At 36.6% G+C, this 27,257-nt stretch overlaps 2 protein-coding genes across 2 annotated transcripts; both read right to left on the reverse strand.

The window, feature by feature from the left end:
• Nucleotides 1-19,326: 19,326 nt before the first annotated feature.
• LOC108459214 (uncharacterized) lies at nucleotides 19,327-19,799 on the reverse strand. Its single transcript, XM_017758566.1, has 2 exons — nucleotides 19,674-19,799; nucleotides 19,327-19,566 (listed from the first exon to the last, which is right to left on the reverse strand). Exons 1-2 carry the CDS (start codon nucleotides 19,797-19,799, stop codon nucleotides 19,327-19,329), a joined length of 366 nt encoding a protein of 121 aa, XP_017614055.1.
• A 2,136-nt stretch (nucleotides 19,800-21,935) lies between these two features.
• Nucleotides 21,936-22,715, reverse strand: LOC108459212 (uncharacterized). Its single transcript, XM_017758564.1, has 3 exons — nucleotides 22,685-22,715; nucleotides 22,330-22,555; nucleotides 21,936-22,149 (listed from the first exon to the last, which is right to left on the reverse strand). The coding sequence occupies exons 1-3, from the start codon at nucleotides 22,713-22,715 to the stop codon at nucleotides 21,936-21,938; spliced, it is 471 nt and encodes a 156-aa protein (XP_017614053.1).
• Between the last annotated feature and the right edge of the window lie 4,542 nt (nucleotides 22,716-27,257).

The raw sequence follows: 27,257 nt of genomic DNA on the forward strand, positions 1-27,257 counted from the left end.
AAGTTGCAAGGTAGGCATATTGTTATTTTTTCTAGGCATGTGCCGGGCATGTGATCACTTAAGTGAATTTCAGCAAGGGCCTTAGGGAGGTTGGGCCGATTGTTTTAGTTGATATTAGGGTTAGGTTCTTTTCTTTTTCTGTCTTGGAGAATTAGGGTTAGCCACCTGAAAGCTTTCACTACCATTCATCTTTTCTGAGTTCTCACAAAAGCCGAAAACGCAAATTCTTCCTCCTTGGTGCCGATTTCTTCTTCCTCTCTTTTTCCTCCATTTTCTTTCTTCCTTTTTGCTTTTTCTTCTAGCCGAAACCTTTTGATCACCTTACTCACCTTCTCTGTCTATCCCATCCTCCACAAAACCTCCATAGCCGATTGCCATAAAAGCTGAAATCCCAAAAACTCACTTCTTGTGCCGATTTCTCCAAGCCAAAATCCTTTAGTTATTTTTGTTCTTTTTGATCAATTTTCATCTTCTCTAAACCCTTAGTATCTATCGGCAACATTACTTCAAAGTTATAGCCTCAAATCGTCATCTTCTTCGTCACTTAAAAAGTCGAAATACCATAGATTTAGGGACTTATAGCCGAAACTTTAGATCTCCTGGATTCGAGTTCTACTATCATTTAGAGGATAGATCTACATCATATCTATGTAGAAATCAAAAAGGAATAAGTGGTAAGTGCTCATCACCTCAGATCTATCTTATTTTACAATTTAGAAAAGCTGAAGTCCCTAAAATCTAGGGAGGCTGTCGATTTGGGCATAGGGCTTTAAGGGTCTTTAATCGACGATTTATTTTGGTGATTAGTGTCTTCTAGAGGTTTGATCGAAGGCTTGGATCTTTGGAACAACTAGATTTAGATCTAGTCATCGGTTTTCGGCAAAAAGGTAAGATTCTAAAGGCTTTAGGGGCATGGTTCGAATATGGGTTGATGAATATTGGGATTGGTTGTTGTGGGTTGCAATTTAAGAGTTGTGGTAATCAATTTTAGGACATCATAAGGGATCTCAGTAGCAGTCGTCGTGAAACAGGTGTGTATCGAACACCCTCTCCTAGTTCAATTCGGTAAAAGCCGAAATGCTGAAATTCTGGCATTTCGTAGGCTTGTGAGTGTGCAAGTGCTCGCAAGACGTTTAGAAATCATTAGATCTGAAATTAAAAAGTGGTAAGTTAGTCGTGTGCAAAATTTCGTGCACTTCGGTAATTGGGCCTCGATAGGCTAAAACTGGGCCCAATGGGCTTACGGGCCAATACGGGTAATAATAATAATAAATGTATAAGATAAAAAAAATAGGCAATAAGTATGTTCTGTTAGACTGTGGAATCGAAACTGCTTAAACCGGTAAACTGGTCATAAAACTTGAATTAAATGGGCTTAAATTGCTAGTGGACACTGTAGGGCCCATTAGGGGTTTTAGGGCCCAATGGTTAAAATTGTGAAATTGAGACAAATAAATTATTGCGATGACAAATGAGCTAGTAAGGACAGTAACATTCATGAGAACCCTCAAAACTGATAAAATTACTGAAATACCTTTATAGGTGGAAAATTTACAGATTTACCCCTAGGAGCAAAATTACTGATATACCCATAGGGTTAAGGTTGACCTGAATGCATGTTTGACTGTTACTATTTACTGCATGCCATGTTATTATTATCTGATGCATGGGACTGGGTTATTGATGGAGGAAGTACTAAAAGTGGCTTGTCCACGTACTGGAGGCTTTGCTTCAACTTACTAATATCTGAGCAGCAATGCTACAACTGTGGAGTGTAGGGTTGGGTGGGTTGAGCTATTCCCCACATGGAGTGTAGGGCTGGTACGGGTGGAGTGTAGCGGTTGGTTATAGGCTGGGTTGGGCTTGCATACACGAATATGTCTGTTCTGTTCTGTTCTGGAATGGGCCTATGGGCCATACTGTTATATGAAAAGGGGCTAAAGCCCAGTTTACTGTATTTTGAAAAGGACTTCGGCCCAGTACCCGCTGTTATCTGAATAGGGCTTTGGCCCAATGGGCTTGAGCTGACTTGGGCTTTGGATGGGTTTTCCATACACACTGAGTTTTCCAAACTCACCCCCTTTCTCTTCCATCCTTGCAGGTGAGCCCTAGTTGGTGGACTTGGAGTCTGACGATTTGAGTTGCCATGAAGATTAAATTTCTGGTTTTAAATAAGTTTCAATTAGCTTCCTTTTAAATTTCGCATTTATTTTTTATTATTTCTATTTTGGTTAAAGTTGTAATAAGGCCGCTCTATTATTTTTATTTTGGGTTTTTAAATTACTTAAATCGTTTTCAACTTGAGATTCACATCACTTAAATTGATTCTTTAAAATTGGATAGCCCTAGGGCGCATTTTATAAAAGTTACTTATTTTCCAAATATCACGATAACCGAGCAAAGCTTCTACAACGTAAATGTTTTCAAAGAAAATAAATATTTTAAATAGACTTAAAGTTAATTTGTTGTTCGTGGACAAGTAATAAGCTTAAAGTGTGGCAATGAATGTGTGCATGTCTAGGATTGGATCATGGAAGAGCTAGGTACTTAAGCAGTCTAATTGACTCACCTCCTCTTTTCTTGAATCCTTCCTGGTACGCAGCTTCCATTCACTTTAATTTAAAACGAAAATATTCTTTAAACACTAAGAAAGATTTTAGATAAAACATGACTTCTCTAATAACGCTTCAATGTGACACGTCAGATTCGATCGTAACGTCTAGGCCTGGTTTGGGGTGTTACAATCAGGCTGAGTGAGAGCTTTCCTGAGGTGAGAAAATGGGAGGGTAAAATGGAATTCTTTAGGCACAAATCAACTATTCAGTGGGGATGAAACAGAATAGGAATTCCCCATATTCCATGCATAAACCCGTAATGGAATAGACTCGTAACAGGCACTCCATTGAATCAAACAATGCTTTGTGGTGGGCCCATAGAATTAAGTTATAATGGCTATATCATTACATTCAACCAAACATGAGATTAATTGTGATAAAAATTAAAGTGAGACTAATAAGATATAAAACTATAGTTAAGATGATTTAGAAATGAAATAAATTTATTCAAATTGATTACATTGATTGAATTATTGATAGAGTCTAGAGAACTCGATATAAATTTTTAAATGATATTAAAATTTAAAGATGATTATCATTTATATTTTAAATTACAAATTTTAATATATTTATGATTATTAAAAGTAAAAGATAATTAATGCTAAAATAATTTTATACTTTTAACTAAATATTTAACTAAGTCTTAAAAATAATTTTATAGACGATAAATCATGTGCTTTAAGTTAAAAAAAAATATTATTTTGAGTGGATTTCTTCAAAAAATCATATTGATTTTGGTGTTGAAATGTAGCTAGTGGATTGTCTCCCTTCCCACCCCCACCTAAAATGCTCTTCCATGTAGGCAGACAATTTTTTTAAGGGTAAACTATAGAATTAGTCACTTTTTTTTTGTCTCAAATTACATTTGAGTCACTTATGTTTGAAATGTTACGTTTTAGTCTACAAAATGGTCACTCTATCGCTAAACTCTTTTACCTCCCTAACAGCAGTCCTACATGGTAGTCCAAATGGGTTTTAAATGCCAACTTGGATATCCAGTTGCTGGGATGAAAATAAGTTTTAATTAAATAAATTTAATTTGGACTGCCACATAGGAATACCGTTAGCTACAATGTTGAAAAACTATAGACTACTCCTTTCAAACCTAAAAGATAAGGGGAAGGCGAATAAAATTTCAGTCTCTCTAGTAAAAATCTCTGTACACCAATATTTTTTTTTAAATCATAGTTTAATTAAGCTTGATTGACCAAAGATTTCTGGATAGTAATGTAATTCAAGCTTCAAGCTCTAAATTCATGGTATCTACGATTTGGAGCCCTGGTCAAGTAATTTTTAGGCTTTCTTTAAAGTTTGGTTGCAAAAGGGGATCAATCAAGGCTTATTTGGGTCAAAACAGGGTAAAAAGGGAAATGAGTGTCGTGACACTGACTGATGTTGTGACACCGAGAACAGATTACTCTAATTACATGTCCAATGTCACGACACTAATTTTTGGTGTTACAACTCTGAGGACAAATTCCCAAAACATGTCGGAAACATCTAAAATCAAGTCCAGACTATCATAAATCATTTCATAACACTTCTGAACATTTTTAATACTCAAACTATGCCAAATGGTCATTCAAAAAATTCATATAATACATGAATATATCCATTCATGGAAGATTATCCGAAGGTACAAGATGATATTAGGCACGCATGACATAGTTTTGGAACCACTTAGTTACTTTACAACAAAAATTCATATGGTTCTAATCCTATGTACTTTCCAATCTATTACCAAAATCTAAGTTCCATAAACTTCAATCTTTGCTTGAGGATGAGGATGGCTAACTTCAAAATATGTCTTCAAAATGATTTTTACCTACGTGTTCAAAACAAAGCGTTAAGCTTGTAAAAGCTTATAAGTACTTAGAATTCTAACTTATCTCTTTATTCAATATAGTATATCAATAAATAAGTGCTAATAAAAACTACTTAAAGATAAAGATTGATATGGGAAACAAGGTTAAATAGCATCATTTCACTTACCACATTATCTTCATACATTTTCATTCATTAATCACTCACTTTTCCCATTGCAGACTTGAGTGAACAAGAAGGGTATATGGAATACAATCACGAAGTATACGAGCACGTAAGTGTTAGATTATCATGAACATTAATAGTGTTAGAACACAAGCACGCTAAGGAATTCCTAATGGAATGCCATCTATATCCCACAAGTTCAAAACTTGTCTACAAGGACTTTGACATTATTATAAATCCAGTATTTATCACAAGCACAATCAAGTTTCATAATTTCATAGTCACACATAACTTTCCAACATGTTACAATTAATTCATCAATAACCACATTCATTTACTATTTCCTTGAATTATTCACACATTTATTAAGTTACAAATACTCAAATTTATGACATTAACGCTTACATTAGCATAAAATTTCAAAATCCTAATTAAGTACGAAAAATTCTAAAGTACTTACAAATTTGGTTAAATTGTACTTCCTTCAAGCTTTGTCTACTTGCTTTCCCTTATTTAAACTCCTTGTAGATTCTTTCTTGTCTTTTTCTTCATTTCATAGCAATATCATAAAATATAAGATATCAATATTCTTGATCCACAACACTTTTATGCTCAAATAATCAAGGTAAACATGTTTCTATTCCTAAATCATGAAGATCTTACATTAAAAACTTAGTTTATCACATTATCTATATTTTCTCTCCCTTCAAACATGTACTCCCCACTTCTAACTTGAAAACTAAGCTTGCTAGGTTGTGCGTAACTTTTTTTTTTTTTGCTATGGTTTCTATGGAAATTTGATGGTTTTGATCTTATAAAGACCTTTAATGGAGATGGAGGACCAAATTGTAGAAGAAAAAAATGTATCTTTCATTCCAATTATGGTAACATGAATGAGGAAGAAGATAGAGAACTCTCTCCATCCTTCCTCTAAAATATCTTTAATATTTTAATAAAAATAATTTAATAATCATAATAGTAATGGTGATGAAAATAAAATATTATTATAACTAAAAAAACCTATCCTTCATACTTATCCAAATGATCTTGGTGAAATTTCTCTCTATGTCCTCACATCTTTCATCACTAATTCAATTTAATTCTTTTGTACTTTTAATTTCTCACTTTGACCCCAACACTTTGTAAAACCTTAAAATTTAGTCTATACCCCAGATTAAGTTTTCTCAATACATTAGTCTTTTGAATTTTCTCTGGTTTCCTACCACTTTCTCCACTAGCACTTACAAATCATATTTTATTTATTCTAAAAAAATTGACTCGTAATTGCTCAAAATAATATTGTCACGACCTCAAATTTTTCAAGGATGTTACATTTCTCCCCTCCTTAAAAAAATTTCGTCCTAAAAAATTTACCTGATTCAAACAACTGCAAATGTTGTTGTATTATCACTTTCTCATTTTCCTAACTAGCTTCCTCTATATTGTGATGTCTCCAAAGTAACTTTACCAAAGCAATTTGTTTATTCTTAAGCTTTTTAACTTTTTGGGTAAGAATCTTGATTGGTTCTTCCTCATATGTCAAGTCTAGTTGAACCTTAACATTTTTTGGTGTAATAACATGCGACGGATCCAATCTATACCTTATCAACATAGAAACATGAAATTTGTTGTGGATTCTTGCACTTTGGTGGTTATGCTAACCGATAAGCTACTGGTACAAGACGCTTCAATATTTCATATGGTCCAATAAACCTTGGACTTAACTTTTCTTTCTTTCCAAATCGAAGAACCTTTTCCCATGGTGATACTTTCAAATCCCACACTATACTCAATGTGTTTTCTTTTAAAATTTGCATAAGACTTCTATATTTCAGAAGTTGCCTTTAAATGGTCTTAAATCAAATTCACATTTTCTTTAATTTATTTAATCCATAATGGCAAGCCCATGTGGAAGATGTTAACAAGCTTGAGCGTTACACTTCAAGGACCCCAATGAAGCTTACACGCCAAGCCATGTTTAATCAGTTGACTTGCGGTGCATATTTGGAAGGGTTTTAGGCATTTTTAGGTTAGTATGTATCATATCAATTGAAGAACTATCTCTTATATTCTCAATGCACTTTGAATCACTTGATTTAGTGTTTGGGAACTCAAGTTATGATCGTTTTAGTGAAGACTGAGCAAGTAAAATTTTTGAACGAGATTATTATGGCAATTAAGAGTTTCAGACTTTTAATTCAAGTATTCAGTTTTTAGGTTTAATTTTTATTATATATGAGCACTATATTGTATTTACTAATTTTTATTATTTATTTATTTATTTATTCCAAATTTGGATAATTTTAAGTTATTTAGATGTTTTATGTCAACAAGAAAGTTTAGTTTAAAACTACTTCTTATTTAAGCTAATTAAAGTTTCAGTATACTTAAGAGTTTTATTTGGATTTACTTAGCTAGCCTATATAAATACCTTTTCAGCGTACACAATTCATTATTCAACAACATTTTCTTTTAAGTTAATAAATTCTCTTTGAGTTTTTCTCTTCAAGAATTTCTTTTGAATTTTCTTTTAGAATAGTTTTAACAATTTTTAGATTGTGGGGATCACCTTCAAGATTTTTCTTGCCAAGCTTCCTTTCTTGGAGGGGAAATTAGAGTTGTTTGAAGGATGTTGTGGATTCATCTTGTTTCCAAGTGTGGCGCCCCAAACCCGACCGAAATGGTCTGACCCAAATTTTGAAAGTCATATTAGCCACTGAAGTGACTCTCCATTTAAACCACCACAAAACACACTAACCAACCAATCACACCACACAATTAATCAAGGAATATTTAATAAAAACCTAATATTATGCTTCCATTGCACTACTTTGATCAGCAATCAGCAACAAGACTAATTCACAATTTAATATTTAACAGGCAATTACCTCAAAAAATTTAGTTAAACATACCTGCATGCAGTAGGGTAATTTTAAAAGGCTATATTTTTAAGGACTTGGAAAATCGTTGTAATAGCCCGATTTTTAGTGGTGACGGAACAGTAATTTTGGGACCACAAATTCTGTTGTCTCAACTCTTAAATATTATTTTTAGAATATTTATGAAGTCATTAGAGTCGTATTAAAATTTGATTAAAAAATTTTAACATTTAGATAGTTGATTAAGGAAAAATGACTAAACTGAAAAAAGTGCAAATTTTAGTAAACCTTGAATTCTATTGATTTGGTAGCTTAATTATGATAAAAGGGACTTAAATAATAATTAGCCCATTAGGATATTGATGGAAAATAATAGGCTTTTAAATTGTGGATTTATAAGGTTATAATTAAGGGTGAATATGTAATTTAGTAAATTAATTAAAGTTAAATAAAACAAAAGCAAAATTTTATCATCTTTTTCATTCTTCCACCAAAAAACCTAAAGTAATTCACCATTTTTGGAGCTTCAAATTTGGCAAAGCACAAATCCTTGCATGTGAGTGATTTCTTTACTTGTTTTTTTTTTATTTATAATTTTTATGTTTTTGAGATCATTGCAACTAGGTCCAGCTAGCTCGTGCCTTTGTTTTAGAATCTGTCAAAAATTTTAGAAGTTTCCATTGATGAATCTTAAATTTTTTTGATGAATACCATGTATGTGAAGCTTTGATTGTGTTGTTTGATGATTTTGTAAAGTGATTTTTGTTAGATTTTGATTTTAGGATTAAATTGTGGAAATGTCAAAATATTAGGGTCTGATAGTGAATTTAATGTTCATTAGGGACTGTTTAAGCGCCTAGTATATTTTTATGAAATATTGACTTGAAAAAAATGGTTAATTTGATGAGTTTCTAGCTAAGGGACTAAATCGCAAAAATTGTAAAAGTTTAGGGTAATTTTGTAAATTCAAAAAATAAAAGGGTATTAATTTTAAAATGGATTGGAATGTGAAATGTAAGCTGATAATTGAGGAATTTTATATTTTAGATCAAGATCTCGTAAATACTCATGGAAAAGGAAAAATTACGGAATAGTCTTTGAACTTCTGCAACTACTACAATTCAGTCCAGGTAAGTTCGTACGGTTTAAGAATTTAAATTCTATATGAATTTTTTAATTGTATAACATGGTATAATAGATATATTCAATTATTGGTGATGAAAGGTTAATTGTGAAATGTTATTGAAATTGATGTTTGGATCAGTTTGAACGCGAGATAAAGTACAGTCGAGATAAGGTGTGTTATGGGGGATTGGAGTGGAGATGGCTATGGACTTATGTATATATGTTTCCCGAGTACACCGAGGTTCAGAATTTGTTGCGAACTCTTGTGTTATAATCTCTGTTTTGGTGTGTTTCGGTTGGACTAGCTTTTACGAGCATTGGTGTGTTTTGGAGGGATTAGCTCTTACGAGCGTTGGTGTGTTTTAGATGGATTGGCTCATATGAGCATCTAGTTTGTTTTGGTAGGATTTTTGATGTAATCCTATCCATAAGACGTTCATCGAATTGAAAATCTCAGTAAGGTATCTTGTTTCATGATCTTGATAGAATTGTTATATATACATTGAGTATTGAATTGATTGTTGGTGATTTATCGATTGAGGTTGTGAATTATAGGAAATATTCATAGTTGGCTTATTATTATTTTAATTTTTGTACTTATTTCAGTAAGATTTATCGTTTTAATACATCGAACTTACTAAACCTCATTTAGCTTACTTGTGTTAATTACCGTTCTTGGATACTCGGAAGGTTGGACGATCAGATCGGCACCAAAGTCACACTATCTAGCTTAATTTAGTAGTTTTTGGAATGTTTGTTTTGGTTTATATGGCATGTAATAGGGTTTTTTATTATTATTACTAAAGTTTCGGAATAATTAAAATGCTAAGTATGATATTATGTTGAAATTTCCAACTTATATAATGTATGTGATTGAGGTAAGGTTGTAATGAAAATATGAATGGTGTGTGTCAATGATATGTTGTGATTGAAGTACCATGATAGGTACATTGGTTAGGTATTAGAATGGATGCAATGATAAGTTGTGTTTGATTTTTTATTTTGTTTTGTAAATGTATATTCTTGTGATATCAATGAGGATAGATTGGCTAAGCACTTAAGATGTTTATTTGACATGTTTTGGTGTGTTTAATGTCATTTTAAATAGTTCATTTGGTTGGTAAATGGTTTTCTTAGAGCCCAATTAAGCTTGAAATGGTAAACTTGTTATTTAAGGTTCATTTTAGGTCCACACGAGCGTGTGACTTAGCTGTGTGTCCCCCATAGGTTTCATTGCATGTAAGTCAGGTAGCACACAGCCTAGCACATGGGTGTGTAGGGCTATTACAAGAGTTACACTACCTGAAACACGGGCGTGTGACATAGCTGTGTAACCTTACTCAGAGAGTTAAACGGGTGATGACACGACTGTGTGTCCCTATTTCGATTGTTGCACGGCCTGAGACACAGGCGTGTGTCTCAGCCGTGTGAGTTACACGGACGTGTGACCCCTGCAGTCCAAATTTTCTAACTTTTTCTTAAACTTTCCAAGCATTTCTAATTTATTCCCAGATTGATTCTAAAGTAATTCTAGGGCCTCGAGGGCTCGATTAAAGGACGCTATGCATATGATTGAATGTAACTAAATTATGTTTGCATTGATGTATAAAATGAAAAAATTAATGTTCCATTTGTACGGTAATGCTCCATAACCCTATTTCAATGATGGATATGGGTTAAAGGTGTTACAACCGTTTAGTTTAAAAATGTAAATAAATATAAAATGTAATATATAGTAATATGTTGGGAAAAACTCCATTTCCTAAAGTTTAACAATTGCATTATAGGACTAAACGTATAAGCCTTATTTTGGAAAATTTAGTAAAGCATATCGCACAACTGATGTGATGTGAATCGTGATAAGTTTTATAATTTATGAATGTCCATTCTCAAAAACTAACTATTATCATGACAAAGGCAAGCACACCTTATCAAACAGTAGTATAGCTTATGGCAAGACCGGGATGTCGAACCCAAAGGAACTAAAAGTACTAGTATTAACTTTATTTTTATTATCTAGCCTAAAAATAAAGGGGTTTATTTTATCTAAACTAATTACTAAACTAAGAATGCACAAGAAGTAAATTGGGGAAATAACTTTTGGGAAAACTGAATGATTTGGACAATACCTAAGGGAAAAATCCACCTAGAGTTCACTTGTTATTAACTCTGAATCAAACGATTTATTCACTTGACTTGATCCGTAGAAATCCCTAAGTTATATTATTATCTCTCTTGAGACCAACAACATCTAACCCTAGGTTGATTAATTGAAATCTCTTTCTAATTAAAACCCCTAGTGTTGCATTAACTCGATCTATGGATTCTCTTATTAGGTTTCACCCTAATCCGGTAAAATTATGTCACCCTATCTCTAGGCGTGCAATCAACTCCGCTTAATTTTGTTAGATCTACTCTTAGACAGTGACTTTTGCTCTTCTGAATAAGCACATCGATACTTGAATCAATATCCTGGAATATTAAAGCAAGAATTAAGAACTCATAATTAAGAACAAATCAAATATTTATCATACAATTCAGATAATAATAACAAGATCCGTCTTAGGTTTCATTCCCCTTAGGTATTTAGGGGTTTAGTTCATATTTATGAAAGAAAACATCTCAAAAGAATAATGATAACAAAACATAAAGAAAATCGAAGAACTCTTGAAGGGAATTGAAGGGAGATCTTCAGTCTTGAAGGTGAATCCGGCTTCTGAGATGGATCAATCGGCTTTCTTTGAGTAATTCCTTGCCTCCTACTGCGTGTGTCCCCTCTAATCCTCCTCTAGTGTGTTTAAATAGGCTTTAGAATGCCTAAAAGCCCTCAAGAGTGGCCTTTTTCTGAATAGGACTAAACTTGGGCTCGACAGGGACAAGCCCGTGTGACACGCCCGTGTTCGATTGCTTCAAACCGTGTTCAAGTCTATTGAATGGACACGGGCATGCGGTCTGTCCGTGTACAGAAGTCCAGGCCGTGTTGATTTCACATGTTGGTCCATTTTCTCCGTTTTCGGCCCGTTTCTCGCTCTTTTTACTCTCCTATGTTCACCTAAGTATAAAACATGAATTTAAAGGATTAGGAGCATCGAGTTCACCAAATCTAAGGATAAATCATCCATAAATGTGCTAAGCATGGGATAAAAATATGTATAAATTGCAGTTTATCAACAACCTCCTAATGTTATTAATCAATTAGTTAGTAGGCATTTAACAGTTTGCATGACTTGACCAAATTTTGTGTTATATCTCATGCCTACCAAACACATGTTTGTATCCAAATCACACATAAAATATCTAAGGCTTACCTCAATGACTAGGAACTCTTCAACCTACGCTTACAAGTTAGTCGAGCAATTATTCAAACCAATTATCAAATTATCATAATCCATTATTCAATCATCTATCTAACGCAATAATAAAAGTTCCAAATTAAAACAATTAAATAATCTATAGTGTCCAATTACAACCCGACAATTATAACTAAGTCTAATTCTAAATCTCATAATTTGGTCCCATATAGCCTTCCTCATTGGGTTTGGGAACACAATGACATACTCAGGTATAGCCTCGATTTGGATCACATGGATGACTCACTTCCACACCTCTTCAGAAGCTAAGTCATTGCAATATTATAATAGAGTGGGTGAGCTTATGAAAGCTCAATGTGTGTTTAAAGACACTACAAATAAACACATCAGTTAGTTTAAAGGGTGACAAAATATAACAGTTCACATATTATTGTAGTCTACATAAAATAGTAACTCACACAACACAACAGTTCTCATAACATAAGCAGTACACAACAGTTCTCATAAAATAAGCAGTGTACATATAATAAGTAATTCACATAAAATGGTCAAATGATATAAATTATCAATTCGCATAAAACATCTATTCATATGAAATAACAATACATACCAAATGAAAATTCATTCCAATTAGTAGTTCATAACACATAACAATTCATACAAAATAATAGTTTATACTCCATCATAACTCATATATTTCAAATAATGATAAATTGGAATTTTTGTGATTATGAAACCCATATGGGACACCTATAAGCGGACTCTATCACCACACATTGGATAAACAGATCTTCAAAACACACCACATGACTCATAAAGTCCTACGCTATCTCCATGTAAGTTTAGCAAGTATGTTCACACTCTCCAAACACACCACGTTATCTACGGTGAATGGAGCTATGCTCGACATTCCCTTATCTCTCCAAAACATCTCCGAGCCACAATGCCCATCACAATAAAAAGGGTGAGTACTCACAATCCTATGGCATACCAACTATATTCAATGGTGAAGTCACAATGCAAACATATCTCTTTTAACACATTCACAATATTCAGTATAATAGGGCACACAATTAAGCAGAGCTCGCACAACATAGCACAGTTGTAATGCCCTGAATAATTTATTTTTGTTTCTGTAAATCCAAATACAAATGTGTATCTGTTTCAATGGTTAAGGTTTTGGGTGTCTGTATGAGGTCTTGGGTTCAAGTCCCACTTTTACCAAATTTTGTTATTTTCTTGATCCTAGCCTTATGCCTAGTGGGTAGGCTTGTGTTATATTATTTATAAACTTATATCAGAATGAGCCTGCTGGTTCGAGTGGTAAGGAGTTAGCTTATTGGAGGTCTTGTGTTCGAATTCTCGTGCAAGCGTGAATATTAATTTTTGCTCCAGTTGTCTGAGAGAGCTTTGGTGGAGTTAGAATTTTAGGGGAGTTGAAAGTTAGCGGATTAGTGGGGTGTTGGAGGAAAATTAGGGATATGTTAGCATATTTTTAATTTTCTTTAATTTTTATTTGCTCTTTCAAAAAAAATTTCCTCCTCTGACATTTTTTCTATTTTTTTTTCTTTTCCCATTCTCGAACTTTCGTTTTCTTTTTTTATTATTGTCAGAATTCTCCTTTCAACTTACAGTGTTTTAACTTCTAGTCTCTGTCATGCTGCTTCGTAGGTAAGGGTTGTCGAGGTGTTGATGGGGTTTTGATTTTTACCTTAGTTTCTGTTGATGTATGAGTTTAATTAGGTATACCATTTTGGTAGGTACTCTTCAGGGAAACCGAGACCCTTTAGTTGCGTAGTGAAGTTGATGTAACATGCCAATTTTAAGAGGTGTCGAAAACAGTGGTTTGAGACCACCAAAATCGACAAGTGAGCTTGTATATTTTATTATTTAGTGTTTAAGAGCCAAATATGATTTTAGGAAGACTTCTGAATTAGTGAATTGTATTTTAGAAGAATTTATTAGGTTAAGTGGTTTCGAAAACGAGGTATCGAGACTTCAATTTCATAAACTGAGCCGTAAATTTTTTTTATAAATATTTACGGAGTGTCATTGAGTTGGTATTAAAGTTTTATTAGAAAATTTTAACGTTTAGTTAGTTAATTAAATAAAAAGGACTAAATTGAAAAAGGTGCAAAACTTGAAAATTAAAGAATTAGTGATTAATTGGTTCAAGTAGTAAATGAGAGAGGATAAAAAAAGGCAATTAAACACTTATTAGAAGGCTGAAACAGCATGTGCAGAGAAAATTCTTGAAATTTGATGAATTAATGGCAAAATGGTCATTTGGGAATTAAAACAATGAATGAATTAAAAATCTAGACATTTCTTCATCAATCTTCAACCAAAAACACCATAGAAGAGTCTCCAAAAGCTGTTTTTTCATATTTTTACATCATGTGAGTTCAATGCTTGCTTTGTTCTTGGAATTTTTATGGTTTTAAGACTTTTACAATTAGGTCCAATTATCTATTTCCTTAGTATTTGATTTTATGAGTAATTTTGAAAGTTACCATTGATGAGTGTTGGATGTTTGTGATGAATTAACATGGATTTGGAGTTTAATTTATTTATATGATGATTTTATCAAGTGATTTCAATAGAAAATTTATTTTAGGACCAAATTGTGAAAAATGTTAGATATTAGGGTTTGTTAATAAATTTTATTTATCAAAGGCTATATGATATCTTAGAATAATTAGATAAATTGTCAATTGAGAAAATTAGTTCAATTGATAGAATAATTAGTGAGGACTAAAATGCAAAAGCTGTGAAAGTTGGGGGTAATTGTTTAATTTTGAAAATTAAGTGGTATTAATTGTGAAGTAAATTTAAACTGAAATATATGCTAATGAATGAATAATTTTACATTTTAGATCAAGAGCCCGTAGACAAATGTGAAAAGAGAAAATAGTAAAATAGTCCTAGAACTTCTACACATCTTGCAACTTAAATCAGGTAAGTTTGTATGGTTAAAGTTTATTAATTATATTGAATTGATGAACGATATTATTTATTTAGTATATTTTTGAAAAAAATGAAATATTATTAAATTGTGAATTGAAATAATCATTCGGCTAAAGTGGAACGCGGGATTGAGTACAATCGTTATATGGCAAAGGACGAATTGACGATAATTTACCCAAGTAAATCGAGGCTCAACATTTGTTACGAACTTTCGTGTTTAATTTATGTTTAGTTTTTATGAGCTTCAGTTAACTCATATGAGTTTCCGATTAACCCTAATGGATTTCAGTTTAGCTCTTTTGAGCTTTAGTTCAACCCTTATGTGTTTTCGTTCAGCTCTTATGAGCTTCCGTTCAACCCTCACGGGTTTTCGTTTAGCACTTATGTGCTTCTGTGCAGCCTTCGGGCTTTCCTATATGATGTACTCATATTCGTAAGACGTTCTTCGACTTGACAAAAGTGGGTAAGTGATATTTGGAATTAATGATTGAATATTTAAAGTTATTATTGATAATAACCTGAAATAAGTGAATTCATCTATTGAAGTTGTGTTTAGCAGGAATTGTATATTGAATTATTTATTTGAATAATTTGTTATAGTATGTTCATTAAGATTTATGTTTAAAGCTAACGACCTTACTAAGCTTTTTTAAGCTTACTTGTGTTGTTTAATGTTCTTTGTAGACTTTTGAGAAGCTGGGAGATCGGATCACACTATCCAACTTGCTCCAGTAGATTTTGTTATACATACTATGGTTTATATGGCATGTATAGGGATTGGAATGGTTTTAAGCAAATTTGGTTTGTTTAAATATTAAGAGTTACACTTTGTTTATGTTTCTAATTAGCTTATATATGTATGGACTAATCATGCATGAGGTGAGTTTAAAATGATTTAATGATAGTTAATTAAAAGGCATATTAAGGTATGGTTGTAGTTAGAAAATTTAGTTAAATATACAAATATGTATACATGAATAACTTGGTAAGTTTAGATATTGAATATATGTGATGATATGTTAGATATGAAGCTTGATTTTTGGCTTAAACGGAAGGTATTATTGTGATATGTGTGTATGGAAATGGTTGTGCCTCGGTTGATACCAAAATTAGGTGAGAAAAGTGGCCTTAAAATGGCCAATTTTCGTCCACACTGGCAGAGACACGGGCGTCTGTCTCAGCCGTGTGTGACACACGGCATGGCACATGGGCATGTGGTCTAGTAATGTATCCCTGCACCTTAAAATTTCAAAACAGAATGCTTGGCCGTGTAACCCATGTACCTTGCACATAGCCTATCATATGGGCATGTTGTTGGCCGTGTGACCCAAGTCAAAGAGTTACATAGGTAAGGACACGGGTTGGGACACGACCGTGTGTCTCACATAGAATGCCCACACAGCCTAACACACGGGCGTGTCCCCTGGCCATGTAAACCACATGTGCATGTGTCCCTTCCTCTTAAGAAAATTTTAAGATTTTGCGAAAAATTCTCTGAGTTTTAGATTTAGTCCAGATTCACTTCTAAAATCGATATTGGGCCTCAAGGGCTCATACAAGGGACAATATAAGTATTTTATGATTGGTTTCTGATAATGCTTCGTAACCTTATTCTGGCAACAGATAAGGGTTATGTGCGTTACATTTATCAGTATCAGAGCTTTGGTTTAGCCGATTCTCAAAACGAATGTAGTGTGTAATGTGTTTAGAAATACATGCTATATAAATCTATGATAGTGTGATGTGTATGATCCGATCTAACCCTTTTTTTTCTTATAGATTTTAAACATGTCGGATAAATCTGAAGATGCAGAACATGATGAGGCTAATAGTAGAGTACAGACATCTGAACATGGGACAAGTAGTCATCTGGCTCAGTAGCAAGAACTTAAAAATATGTTCTTTGGGTTTATGAATCAATGGTTTAGTGAATTTATGCAAGAAAGAAACTTGTCTCAACAGCCTCCTTCCCCTACTGTACCGTCTGTAGAGGCTCAAGTTGCACCTCTACCTCCTCTTGTGATTGAATCCAGTAAGCGTACTCCGATAAAAAAACTTAGAAAGTGTGGGCTTGAAAAATTTCAGGGTAGATCGGATGATGATGAGGCTGAAGAATTTCGGTAACACCCCAAACCCGGCCTAGACGTTATGACCGAATTCGGCAATGCCACATGAGAGTGTTTTGGCAAGCCTTTCAACACATAAAAATCATTCCAAATATTATCTGCTACTCAGTTCGAAAGAAACCACAAGTTTATTAATTGGCTTGCAAACATTTCTTAACTCGCGGAAGCTTTAAAATCCGAATACTTCTTGTTACCGTATTACTTACGAAAACCTTAGTTATTTAAAAACATGCTTTGGCGTTACAATTCATATTCCAAAATCATAGTTCAAAAACCCAGATTAAAACCAAAAGTCCAAGTCCAAAATTACATCAAAATTCTCAAAAATAATGATTAAGCAATAGTCGAAAGTTCATAAACCAAAACATGTGTGGTTGTGGTCACCGTCGAGTCTTCCACAGCACCGATCCGCCTACTGTTGGGATTACTTAAACAGATAAACAAATAAAGGGCGAGCTTTCGCAAACTCAGTGTGTACATCCCCACAGTTCAGCATGCATAATAAAATAGCAGAATACAACCATAATCTAAGCCTGTTCCCTTTATAGAATTAGTAAGGCCTTTGGCCCATCCAGAAACAGAATCAGATCCAGACTTAAGGCTTTAGCCCTTCACAGATATAACGTGCATATCAGATCAAAATATCAGAAACATGCCCACCAACCCTGCACACCAACTCCGTCCAACCCAACACACCATGTGGGGATAAAATCGACCCACCCATCTCTACACACCAAACATGGGGATAAAATCAACCCATCCAACCCTACACACCATAGTGTACCGTAATGTAGCACATATCATAAATATGCAGCTTAGCTGCCAAATAACGGGCTTATGAAGCCCTTCAGTTCTTCCTTCACTTCATCAAACCCACCCCAATGCAATGCATCATACAAGAATGGTAGGCTATAGTGTAGATTAACAATCATATACTCGTAATCAGATCAAAACATATACATATACATGCATCACAAAATCATATCACAGAATAGGGGTCTAAGTACTGCTTATCGACCCTACAACAAGTCACAGTTGTCTTGGGCGACCAGTGTAACCTTACGGTATATTTCAGAAAAATGGGCTCATACGCCTATGTGGCCTACCGATGTGGGTCCACACGCTCGTGTGGCCCACACGACCCAAATTGGCCTTGACCGTGTGGATCACACCGCCTGGAAAAATTTCCCACATGCCCGTGTGGTTCACCTGTGTGGGCCTACACGCCCGTGTGGACCACACGGCACAATTGACCGAGCCTGTGTCTCGCACATAACCTACCAGCCCTTACACGGCCGTGTCCATCGCGCCCGTATCGTGTGCACACGGCCTGGTTTGTCCACCACACACCCATGTACTGACACACGGCCTACCACACGGGCGACCACATGCCCGTGTGGTATTGACAGAACGCTTTTTGGCTTTCCCTAAAACTCGTTTTCTGTGAAATCAGAGTACACACCTGTTACGATTCGATGCTTAAACGATCCCCAAGCACTCCAGAACCTATATTAGACCAATATATCACTCAGTTAGTTCCCTTACTTCAACATCTAATCAAGACTCCCAACTGTAAACCTAATTAACTAAGCCAACAATGATTCGAGAAACTTACCGCGATGAAAATGATAACCAGCAATCACACACAGGAAACCCGATTAAAACCTTCAAATAGTACCGAAAACCCATCGAACACGATGCGCAGGAAAAAGTTGAAGAAGGATCGAAACAAGAAAATAACAAAAACGACAACAAGTTAGGGAAGAGGAAATGGCAGAGAAAGGAAAAGAAAAGAAAAGAAAGCTTCTAGGAAAAAAAGGAGAAAAACAAGAATAGGATTCTATCAGATTTCCCCCCAACTACCCACTACCTACTCAAACTCAACTTCTTCAGTATTTGAAAATCACTAAAATTCCTTTGCACAACCGAGTAAAAATAGAAACTCCCCTGCCCATGCAGGGACTCGAACTCTAGACCTCTAACATATTAACACACCACTTAACCACCAAACCAGCAGACCCATTCTGATATAATTTTAGTTACATTTAAACTTAAGTGTACTGAACCAGAGTAAGGCCTTATTCGTAAAAATACCAGAATTTTCCAAATGCAAGGCTTGAACTTGGAACCTCTCGCACACACTCAGAACATTTAACCACTGAAATAGATAGATATTTATGTCACAGAAAACAAAAGTAAATATATGAGATTTGGGGGCGTTACAGCTCTACCCCCCTTAAAGAAAATTTCATCCTCGAAATTTTACCTGATCAGAAAAGGTGAGGATATTGTTGACGCATCGAATCCTCCACTCTCAAGTGGCCTCCTCAGTACTATGATTCCGCCACAACACCTTCACTAAAGGGATAGATTTCTTATACAGAACCTTAACGTCACGATCTAGGATCTGAACCGGTTCCTCCTCGAATGTTAGATATGGTCTAACCTTAATCTCTTCCACAGACACAATATACGTGGGATTAGAGCGGTAGCGTCTCAGCATTGAGATGTGGAACACATCATGCATGCGCTCTAACTCTGAAGGTAGCTCCAACTGATATACGATCAGCCCCACTCACTTTAGAATCCGGTATGGCCCAATAAACTGAGGGCTCAGCTTGCTCTTAAGACCGAACCTCAGAACTTTCTTCCATAGCGAACCTTAAGAAAAACCATAGCCCCTACAGAATACTCGATGTCCTTCCTCTTCAAATCAGCGTAGGACTTCTGTCTATCAGAAGCCACTTTCAGACGATCTCGAATCAAGCGGACTTTATCTTCAGTCATTGATACCAACTCCAAACCCAGAACACTCGCTCACCCAACTCAGTCCAACATAAAGGAGTGCGACACTTATGACCGTACAACGCCTCGTAAGGTGCCATCTATATACTAGACTAATAGCTGTTGTTGTAAGCGAACTCAGCTAGAGGTAAGTACTCCTCCCAACTACCTCATAAGTCAATCACACAACTCCTCAACATATCCTCTAATATCTTAATCACCCTCTCTAATTGACCATCTGTCTACAGATGGAAAGTAGTATTGAAATCTAATCTTGATCCCAAAGCCTCATGAAGCTTCTGCCAGAATCGAGACGTAAAACAAGGATCCCTATCAAAAATAATCGAGACAGGTACCCCATATAGCCTCATAATCTCTGAAATGTAGAGTTTTGCCAACTTTTATACGGAGAAGTCTGTCCTCACAGGGATGAAATGTGCAGTCTTAGTCAATCGGTCCACGATAACCCAAATAGAGTCCTTCTTAGTGGGTGTTAGGGGCAATCCACTAACGAAGTCCACCGTTACTCGCTCTCATTTCCATATCGGTATCTTAACTGGCTGCAGTAAACCCCGAAGGTAACTGATGCTCAGCCTTAACCTGCTAAAAGGTCAAACAGCGAGCAACAAAGTCGGTAACCTCACGTTTCAAGCCTGGCCACTAGTACAACTCCTGAAGATCTCGGTGCATCTTGTTCCCACCGGGATGCATAGTATATAGACTACTATGCGCCTCCCTTAGAATCGACTGCCTCAAATATTCATCCTTCAGTACACAGATTCGTCCTCAGAAACACAATACCCCATCATTATTAATTCCAAAATCAGTCGTAACACCATCCTCTACTTGACGAAAACGCAACTCCATAGACTTATCCCCCTTCTGTTTATCTCTGATCCCATCAATCCATGTCGGTCTAACCTGAAGTTCTGCCAACAAACTCTCATTGTCAAAAAGACTTAGTCGAGTGAACATCGCTCTCAAATCAGTCACAGACCTATGATTTAACACGTCGGCCACCACATTGGCCTTACCAGGATGGTACTCAATACTGTAGTCATAATCCTTAAGCAGTTCTACTTATCGACCCTGCCTAAGGTTTAACTCCTTCTGGGTGAGGAGATACTTAAGGATGGTACACTTCTCACCATACAGATAATGCCTCCAGATCTTAAGAGCAAAGACTATTGCAACTAGCTCCAAATCATACGTCAGATAATTATCCTCATAAGTCTTGAGCTGATGAGACACATACGCAACAACCTTACCATCTTGCATCAGGATACAACCCAGACCCACATACGACGCATCACTGTATACTATGAAATTCTTACCAGGTTCAGGCTGGATCAGAACAGGTGCCTGAGTTAACACGGTCTTAAGCTTCTCAAAGCTCTCCTACTGTGCATCAGTCCACACAAAAGGAACTCCTTTACGCAATAACTTAGTCATCGGTGCAGTAATCAAAGAGAACCCCTCTATGAAGCGACGATAATATCCTGCCAGCCCTAGAAAACTGCAGATTTTTGACACATTCTTCTGCTGTTTCCAACTTAACACAGCCTCAATCTTACAAAGATCCATACGAATCCTCTCAGTAGAAGCTCAATGACCCAGAAATGTCATTTCTCGAAGCCAGAAATCACACTTGTTGAACTTCGCATACAACTCTTTCTCACGAAGAATCTGTAGAACCACTCTTAAATGCTCATCATGCTGATGCTCTGTCTTAGAGTACACCAGAATGTTATTGATGAAAACCACCACGAACTGATCCAAGTAAGGATGAAATACATGGTTCATCAAGTCCATGAATGCAGCTGGTGCATTAGTCAACCCAAAAGGCATAACTAGGAACACGTAATGTCCATAACGAGTCTTAAATGCCGTCTTATACACGTCGACCTCCTTTACCCTCAACTGATGATAACCAGATTGCAGATCAATCTTAGAAAACACTAAAGCCCCTCTGAACTGATCGAACAGGTCGTCTATCCTCGGAAGTGGGTACTTATTCTTGATCGTTAACTTCTTCAAATGACGGTAATCGATACACATCCTCATTGTATCGTCCTTCTTCTTTACGAATAGAACAGCTGCTCCCCATGGAGACACACTGGGATGGGTGAACCTCCGATCCTACAACACCTGAATCTGAGCTTTAAGTTCAGTCAGCTCTTTCGATGCCATTCGATAAGGGGCGATAGACACCGGAGCTGTACCCGAAAAAAACTCAATCCCAAATTCTACCTCACGATTCAGAGGTAATCCCAATAGTTCCTCTAGGAAAACATCAAAAAAATCTCTTACCGCTCGAATGTCCTTAACCGAAGAGTCTCCAGAATCAGCAACACTGATATAAGCCAAATATGCATCGCACCCCTTCCTTACTAACGTTTTTGCCACTAATGTCGATATCACATTAATCAGATAATCTCATTGTTCCCCAATCACAACTATCTCAATATCCTTCTTGGTTCTCAAAACAATCCTCTTTGTAGCACAATCCAGACTCACTCGGTGTTTGACTAACCAGTCCATACCCAAAATCAGGTCAAACTCCTCAAATGGAAGCTCCATCAGATCAGCCAGAAATACAGTCCCTTGGGCCTCTAATGGTACATCTCTAAACAGTTTATTAACTCCAGCAGACTGCCCCAACAAACTCACCACTGTTATTTCACTAGAAGTGCTCTCAAACGGTAACCCCAAAGTCTCAGACACCGCACTAGCTACGTAAGAATGTGTAGAGCCTATATCTACCAATGCAAAGTAAGGTACATTAAAAATTAAGAACGTACCTATGATGATGTCCGGAACATCTCAGTCCTCACGACAACATGCAGTATAAACCAATGCAGGCTACCCCACCTCAGTCGATCCAGCACCTCTGCCCGATGCTCTCTGTCCTCGGCCCATGCCGTTACCACCCCTATCCTGACCTCAGCCCCTAAGTGGCTGCTGAACTACCCTCGACGACCGTGCCGTCTCAGTAGTCGGAGCTTGCATCTGATTAGTCCTCAATGGACAATCCTTAACACGGTGCTCAGTCGATCCACATTTAAGACAGGCTCCAGTAGGCTTCCAACACTCGCCCGGATGGCATCTGTTACAGAGCTGACAAATTGCCACCCCAGTAGGTGCAACGGTAGATCTAACTCTCACGGGCCCATCAAACCTGGCATTTTTCCTAGGCCTCATCCCAGAATTTGAAGGCTCCGCATCTCTCTTAGCCTTCCCTCTGTCACGGTTTTGACGCTCAGCGCGTTTTACTTTCTCAGCAATCTTGGCCTTCTCGACCAATACAACAAACTCACGCTCCCTCTATGGAGCTATCACCACCCTCAAGTTATCCCTGAGGTCATCCTCAAAATGGATACAATGCTCATACTCGGTCGCCACCATACCTCATGCATAATGGCTCAGCCTCAGAAACTTGACCTCATACTCAACCACTGAACGATCTCTTTGAGTAAGATTCAGGAACTCACGCCTCCTAGCGTCGATATAGCTAGCTCCCATATACTTGCTCTAGAAAGTCGTCTTAAACAGATCCCATGTCAACCGGTCGGGCTGGGTGCCCTCCTTAACCGTCAACTGCCACTGATACGCTTCATCACGAAGCAAGGAAACAGCCCTCTTAAGCTTCTGCTCAATAGAAAAATCCAAATCGTCCATAATGCATTCCGTGGCCTCCATCCAGTACTAGGCCACATTAGGAGCAACTCCAGTGATGCTCTTAAATACCTCAGCCCTATTGGACCGGAGTCATTTTGTAACCGATCCACGGCCCCCTGAGCTAGCGTTGGGCCCAACGACCCTCTCCAGAATCAGTAACATGGCTTGGGACAATGCGTCGTCCCCAGTTGCATGATCATGAGACCCTGTCCCAGATCCAGTCTCAGTAACAGGGGACACCGGCGTCTCACTAATGTCCAGATTCAGAATCGTATCAAATACGAAGGCCTCAGCTTGAGCCCCTCTACGGCCCCTACCACGGCCTTTAGTACCCTGTCCATGAGTACCACGTGAGCTCATCGTAGTTTTGAATTAATCTGTATTAAAAATTTTATGCAAATCAGTTTATAATTTTTATATTTCTTAACAAATATTTTATGCAGTAAAGTTATCAGATTATTCAGAGTTTGTTATCCCAAGTCATAGTTTACTACGGTTTTCAGTCTACACCACCTAGAGTGTTTCAATAAAGTAAAGTACCTACAGTAGATTCATAGCGTACATCAGTATTCCAAACAGATCCAAAACAGTATATTCTAAGCATGATATCAGACAATTCTAAACAGAGTTTCAGAAACTTACAGGATCGGCACTGGAGGTTCGGTGTACCACGATTTATCAAAAATATTTCAGATCATTTTGCAAATCATTTCTTAAAAACCCAATTTAAAACCCAAACCACAGCTGAGTTTTGCAACCTGGCCTTGATACCACTAAATGTAACACCCAAAACCTGGCTTAGACGTTATGGCCGAATCTGAACATGGGACAAGTAGTAATGTCCCAATTCATCTGGATCAGGTGCAAGAACTTAAAAATATGTTCCTTGGGATTATGAATCAATGGTTTAGTGAATTCATGCAAGAAGGAAACTTGGCTCAACAGCCTCCTTCCCCTACTGTACCTTCTGTAGAGGCTCCAGTTGCACCTCCACCTCCTCCTGTGATTGAATCCAGTAAACGTACTCCGATCGAAAAACTTAGAAAGTGTGGGGCTAAAGAATTTTGGGGTAGCTCGGATGATGATTGGGCTGAAGAATTTCAGTAACACCCCAAACTTGGCCTAGACGTTATGGCCAAATCCGGCAATGCCACATGAAAGTGTTTTGGCAAGCCTTTCAACACATAAAAATCGTTCCAAATATTATCTGCTACTTAGTTCGAAAGAAACCATAAGTTTATTAATTGGCTTGAAAACATTTCTTAACTCGTGGAAGCTTTAAAATTAGAATACTTCTTGTTACCATATTACTTACGAAAAGCTTAGTTAAGTTTAAAAACATGCTTTGGCGTTGCAATTCATATTCCAAAATCATAGTTCAAAAACCCAGATTAAAACCAAAAGTCCAAGTCCAAAATTACATCAAAATTCTCAGAAATAATGATTAAGCAATAGTCGAAAGTTCATAAACCAAAACATGTGTGGTCGTGGTCATCGTCGAGTCCTCCACAGCACCGATCCGCCTACTGCTGGGGATTACCTAAACAGATAAACAAATTAAGGGTGAGTTTTCACAAACTCAGTGTGTACATCCCCACAGTTCAACATGCATAATCAAATAGTAGAATACAATCACAATCCGGGCTGTGCCCTTTACAAAATCGGTGAGGCCTTTGGCCCATCCAGAAACAAAATTAGATCCAGACTTAGGGTTTTAGCCCTCATAGATATAACGTGCATATCAGATCAAAATATCAAAAACATGCCTCCCAACACTACACACCAACTCCGTCTAACCCAACACACCATGTAGGGATAAAATCGACCCACCCATCCCTACACACCAAACATAGGGATAAAATCAACCCATCCAACCCTACACACCATAGTGTACCATAATGCGGCACATATCATAATATGTAGCTTAGCTGTCAGATAACGGGCTTATGAAGCCTTTCAGTTCTTCCTTCACTTCATCAAACCCCCCCAACGCAATGCATCATACAAGAATGGCAGGCTATAGTGCAGATTAACAATCATAAACTCGTAATCAGATCAGAACATATACATATACATGCATCACAAAATCATATCAAAGAGTAATGCTTACCGACCCTACAACAGGTCATAGTCGTCTTGGGTGACCCGTGCAACCTTACAATATATTTCAAAAAAATGGGCTCACACGCCCATGTGGCCTGCCCATGTGGGTCCACACGCCCGTGTAGCCCACACGGCCCAAATTGGCCTTGCCCGTATGGATCACATGGCCTGGCCCAATTTCCCACATGCCCGTGTGGTTTATCCGTACGGGCCCACATCCTCGTGTGGCCTACATGACCTAATTGACCGAGCCCGTGTCTCGTACATAGCCTACCAGTCCTCACACGGCCGTGTCCATCACGCCCGTCTCGCGTACGTACGGCCTGGTTTGTCAACCACACACCCATGTACTCACACACGACCTACCACATGGGTGACCACACGCCCGTGTGTCGTCGACAGAACACTTTTTGACTTTCGCCGAAACTTATTTTTTGTGCAATCAAAGTACACACCTATTACGATTCGATGCTTAAATGATCCCCGAACACTCCAAAACCTATATTAGACCAATATATCACTCAGTTAGTTCCCTTAATTCAACATCCAATTAAGACTTCCCTTAATTCAACATCCAATTAAGACTCCTAACTGTAAACCTGAGTAACTAAGCTAACAACGATTCGAGAAATTTACCATGATGGAAACAATAACCTGTAGTCATACACAGGAAACCCAATTAAAACCTTCGAACACTACTGAAAACTCTTCGAACACGATGCACAGGAAAAAGTTGAAGAAGGATCGAAACAAGAAAATAACAAAAATGACAAAAAGTTGGGGAAGAGGAAACAAAAGAGAAAGGAAAAAAAAGAAAGCTTCCAGGAAAAAAGGAAAAAAAAGAAGAATAGGATTCTATCAGATTTTCCCTCAACTACCCACTACCTACTCAAACTCAACTTCTTCAATATTTGAAAATCACTAAAATTCCTTTACAAAACTGAGCAAAAATATAAACTCCCCTGCCCACGCAAAGACTCGAACTCCAGACCTCCAACATATTAACACACCATTTAACCACCAGACCAGCAGGCCCATTCTAATATAATCTCACTTACATTTGAACTTAAGTCTACTGAACCAGAGTAAGGCCTTATTCATAAAAATACCAGAATTTTCCAAATACAAGGCTTGAACTTGGAACCTCTCACACACACTCAGAACATTTAACCACTGAAATAGACAGATATTTATGTCACAGACAACAAAAATAAATATATGGGATTTTAGGGCGTTACATTCGGGGTAGATCTGATGATGATGGGGCTGAATAATTTTGAGGTATATCGGATGATGATCTTATGAAAGTTGAATATTGGCTTTAAAACACGATAAGCACTTTTGAGTAAATAGCTTGTTCTTTCGAAGATTATCTGAGATGTGTTGTCTCACTAATGAAAGATGAAGCATATAATTGGTGGATGACTATAGTGGATGTGGTGCTGAAAGAGAAAATCACTTGAGAATTCTTCCAGAGTGAATTTAAAAAGAAATATGTTGGCAAAAGGCATCTAGACAAAAAGAAGAAGTAATTTCTTGACTTGCACCAAGGAAATCGATCTGTAGCTGAGTATGAGAAGAAATTTGTATATATCAGCAAATATGCCCGGGAAATTGTATCAACCAAAGAATAATTTGTATTCAATTTGAAGAAGGGTTAAATGATGAAATTAGAATGAT

This window comes from Gossypium arboreum, chromosome 4 (assembly GCF_025698485.1).
Source record: "Gossypium arboreum isolate Shixiya-1 chromosome 4, ASM2569848v2, whole genome shotgun sequence".
Classification (NCBI taxonomy): domain Eukaryota; kingdom Viridiplantae; phylum Streptophyta; class Magnoliopsida; order Malvales; family Malvaceae; genus Gossypium; species Gossypium arboreum.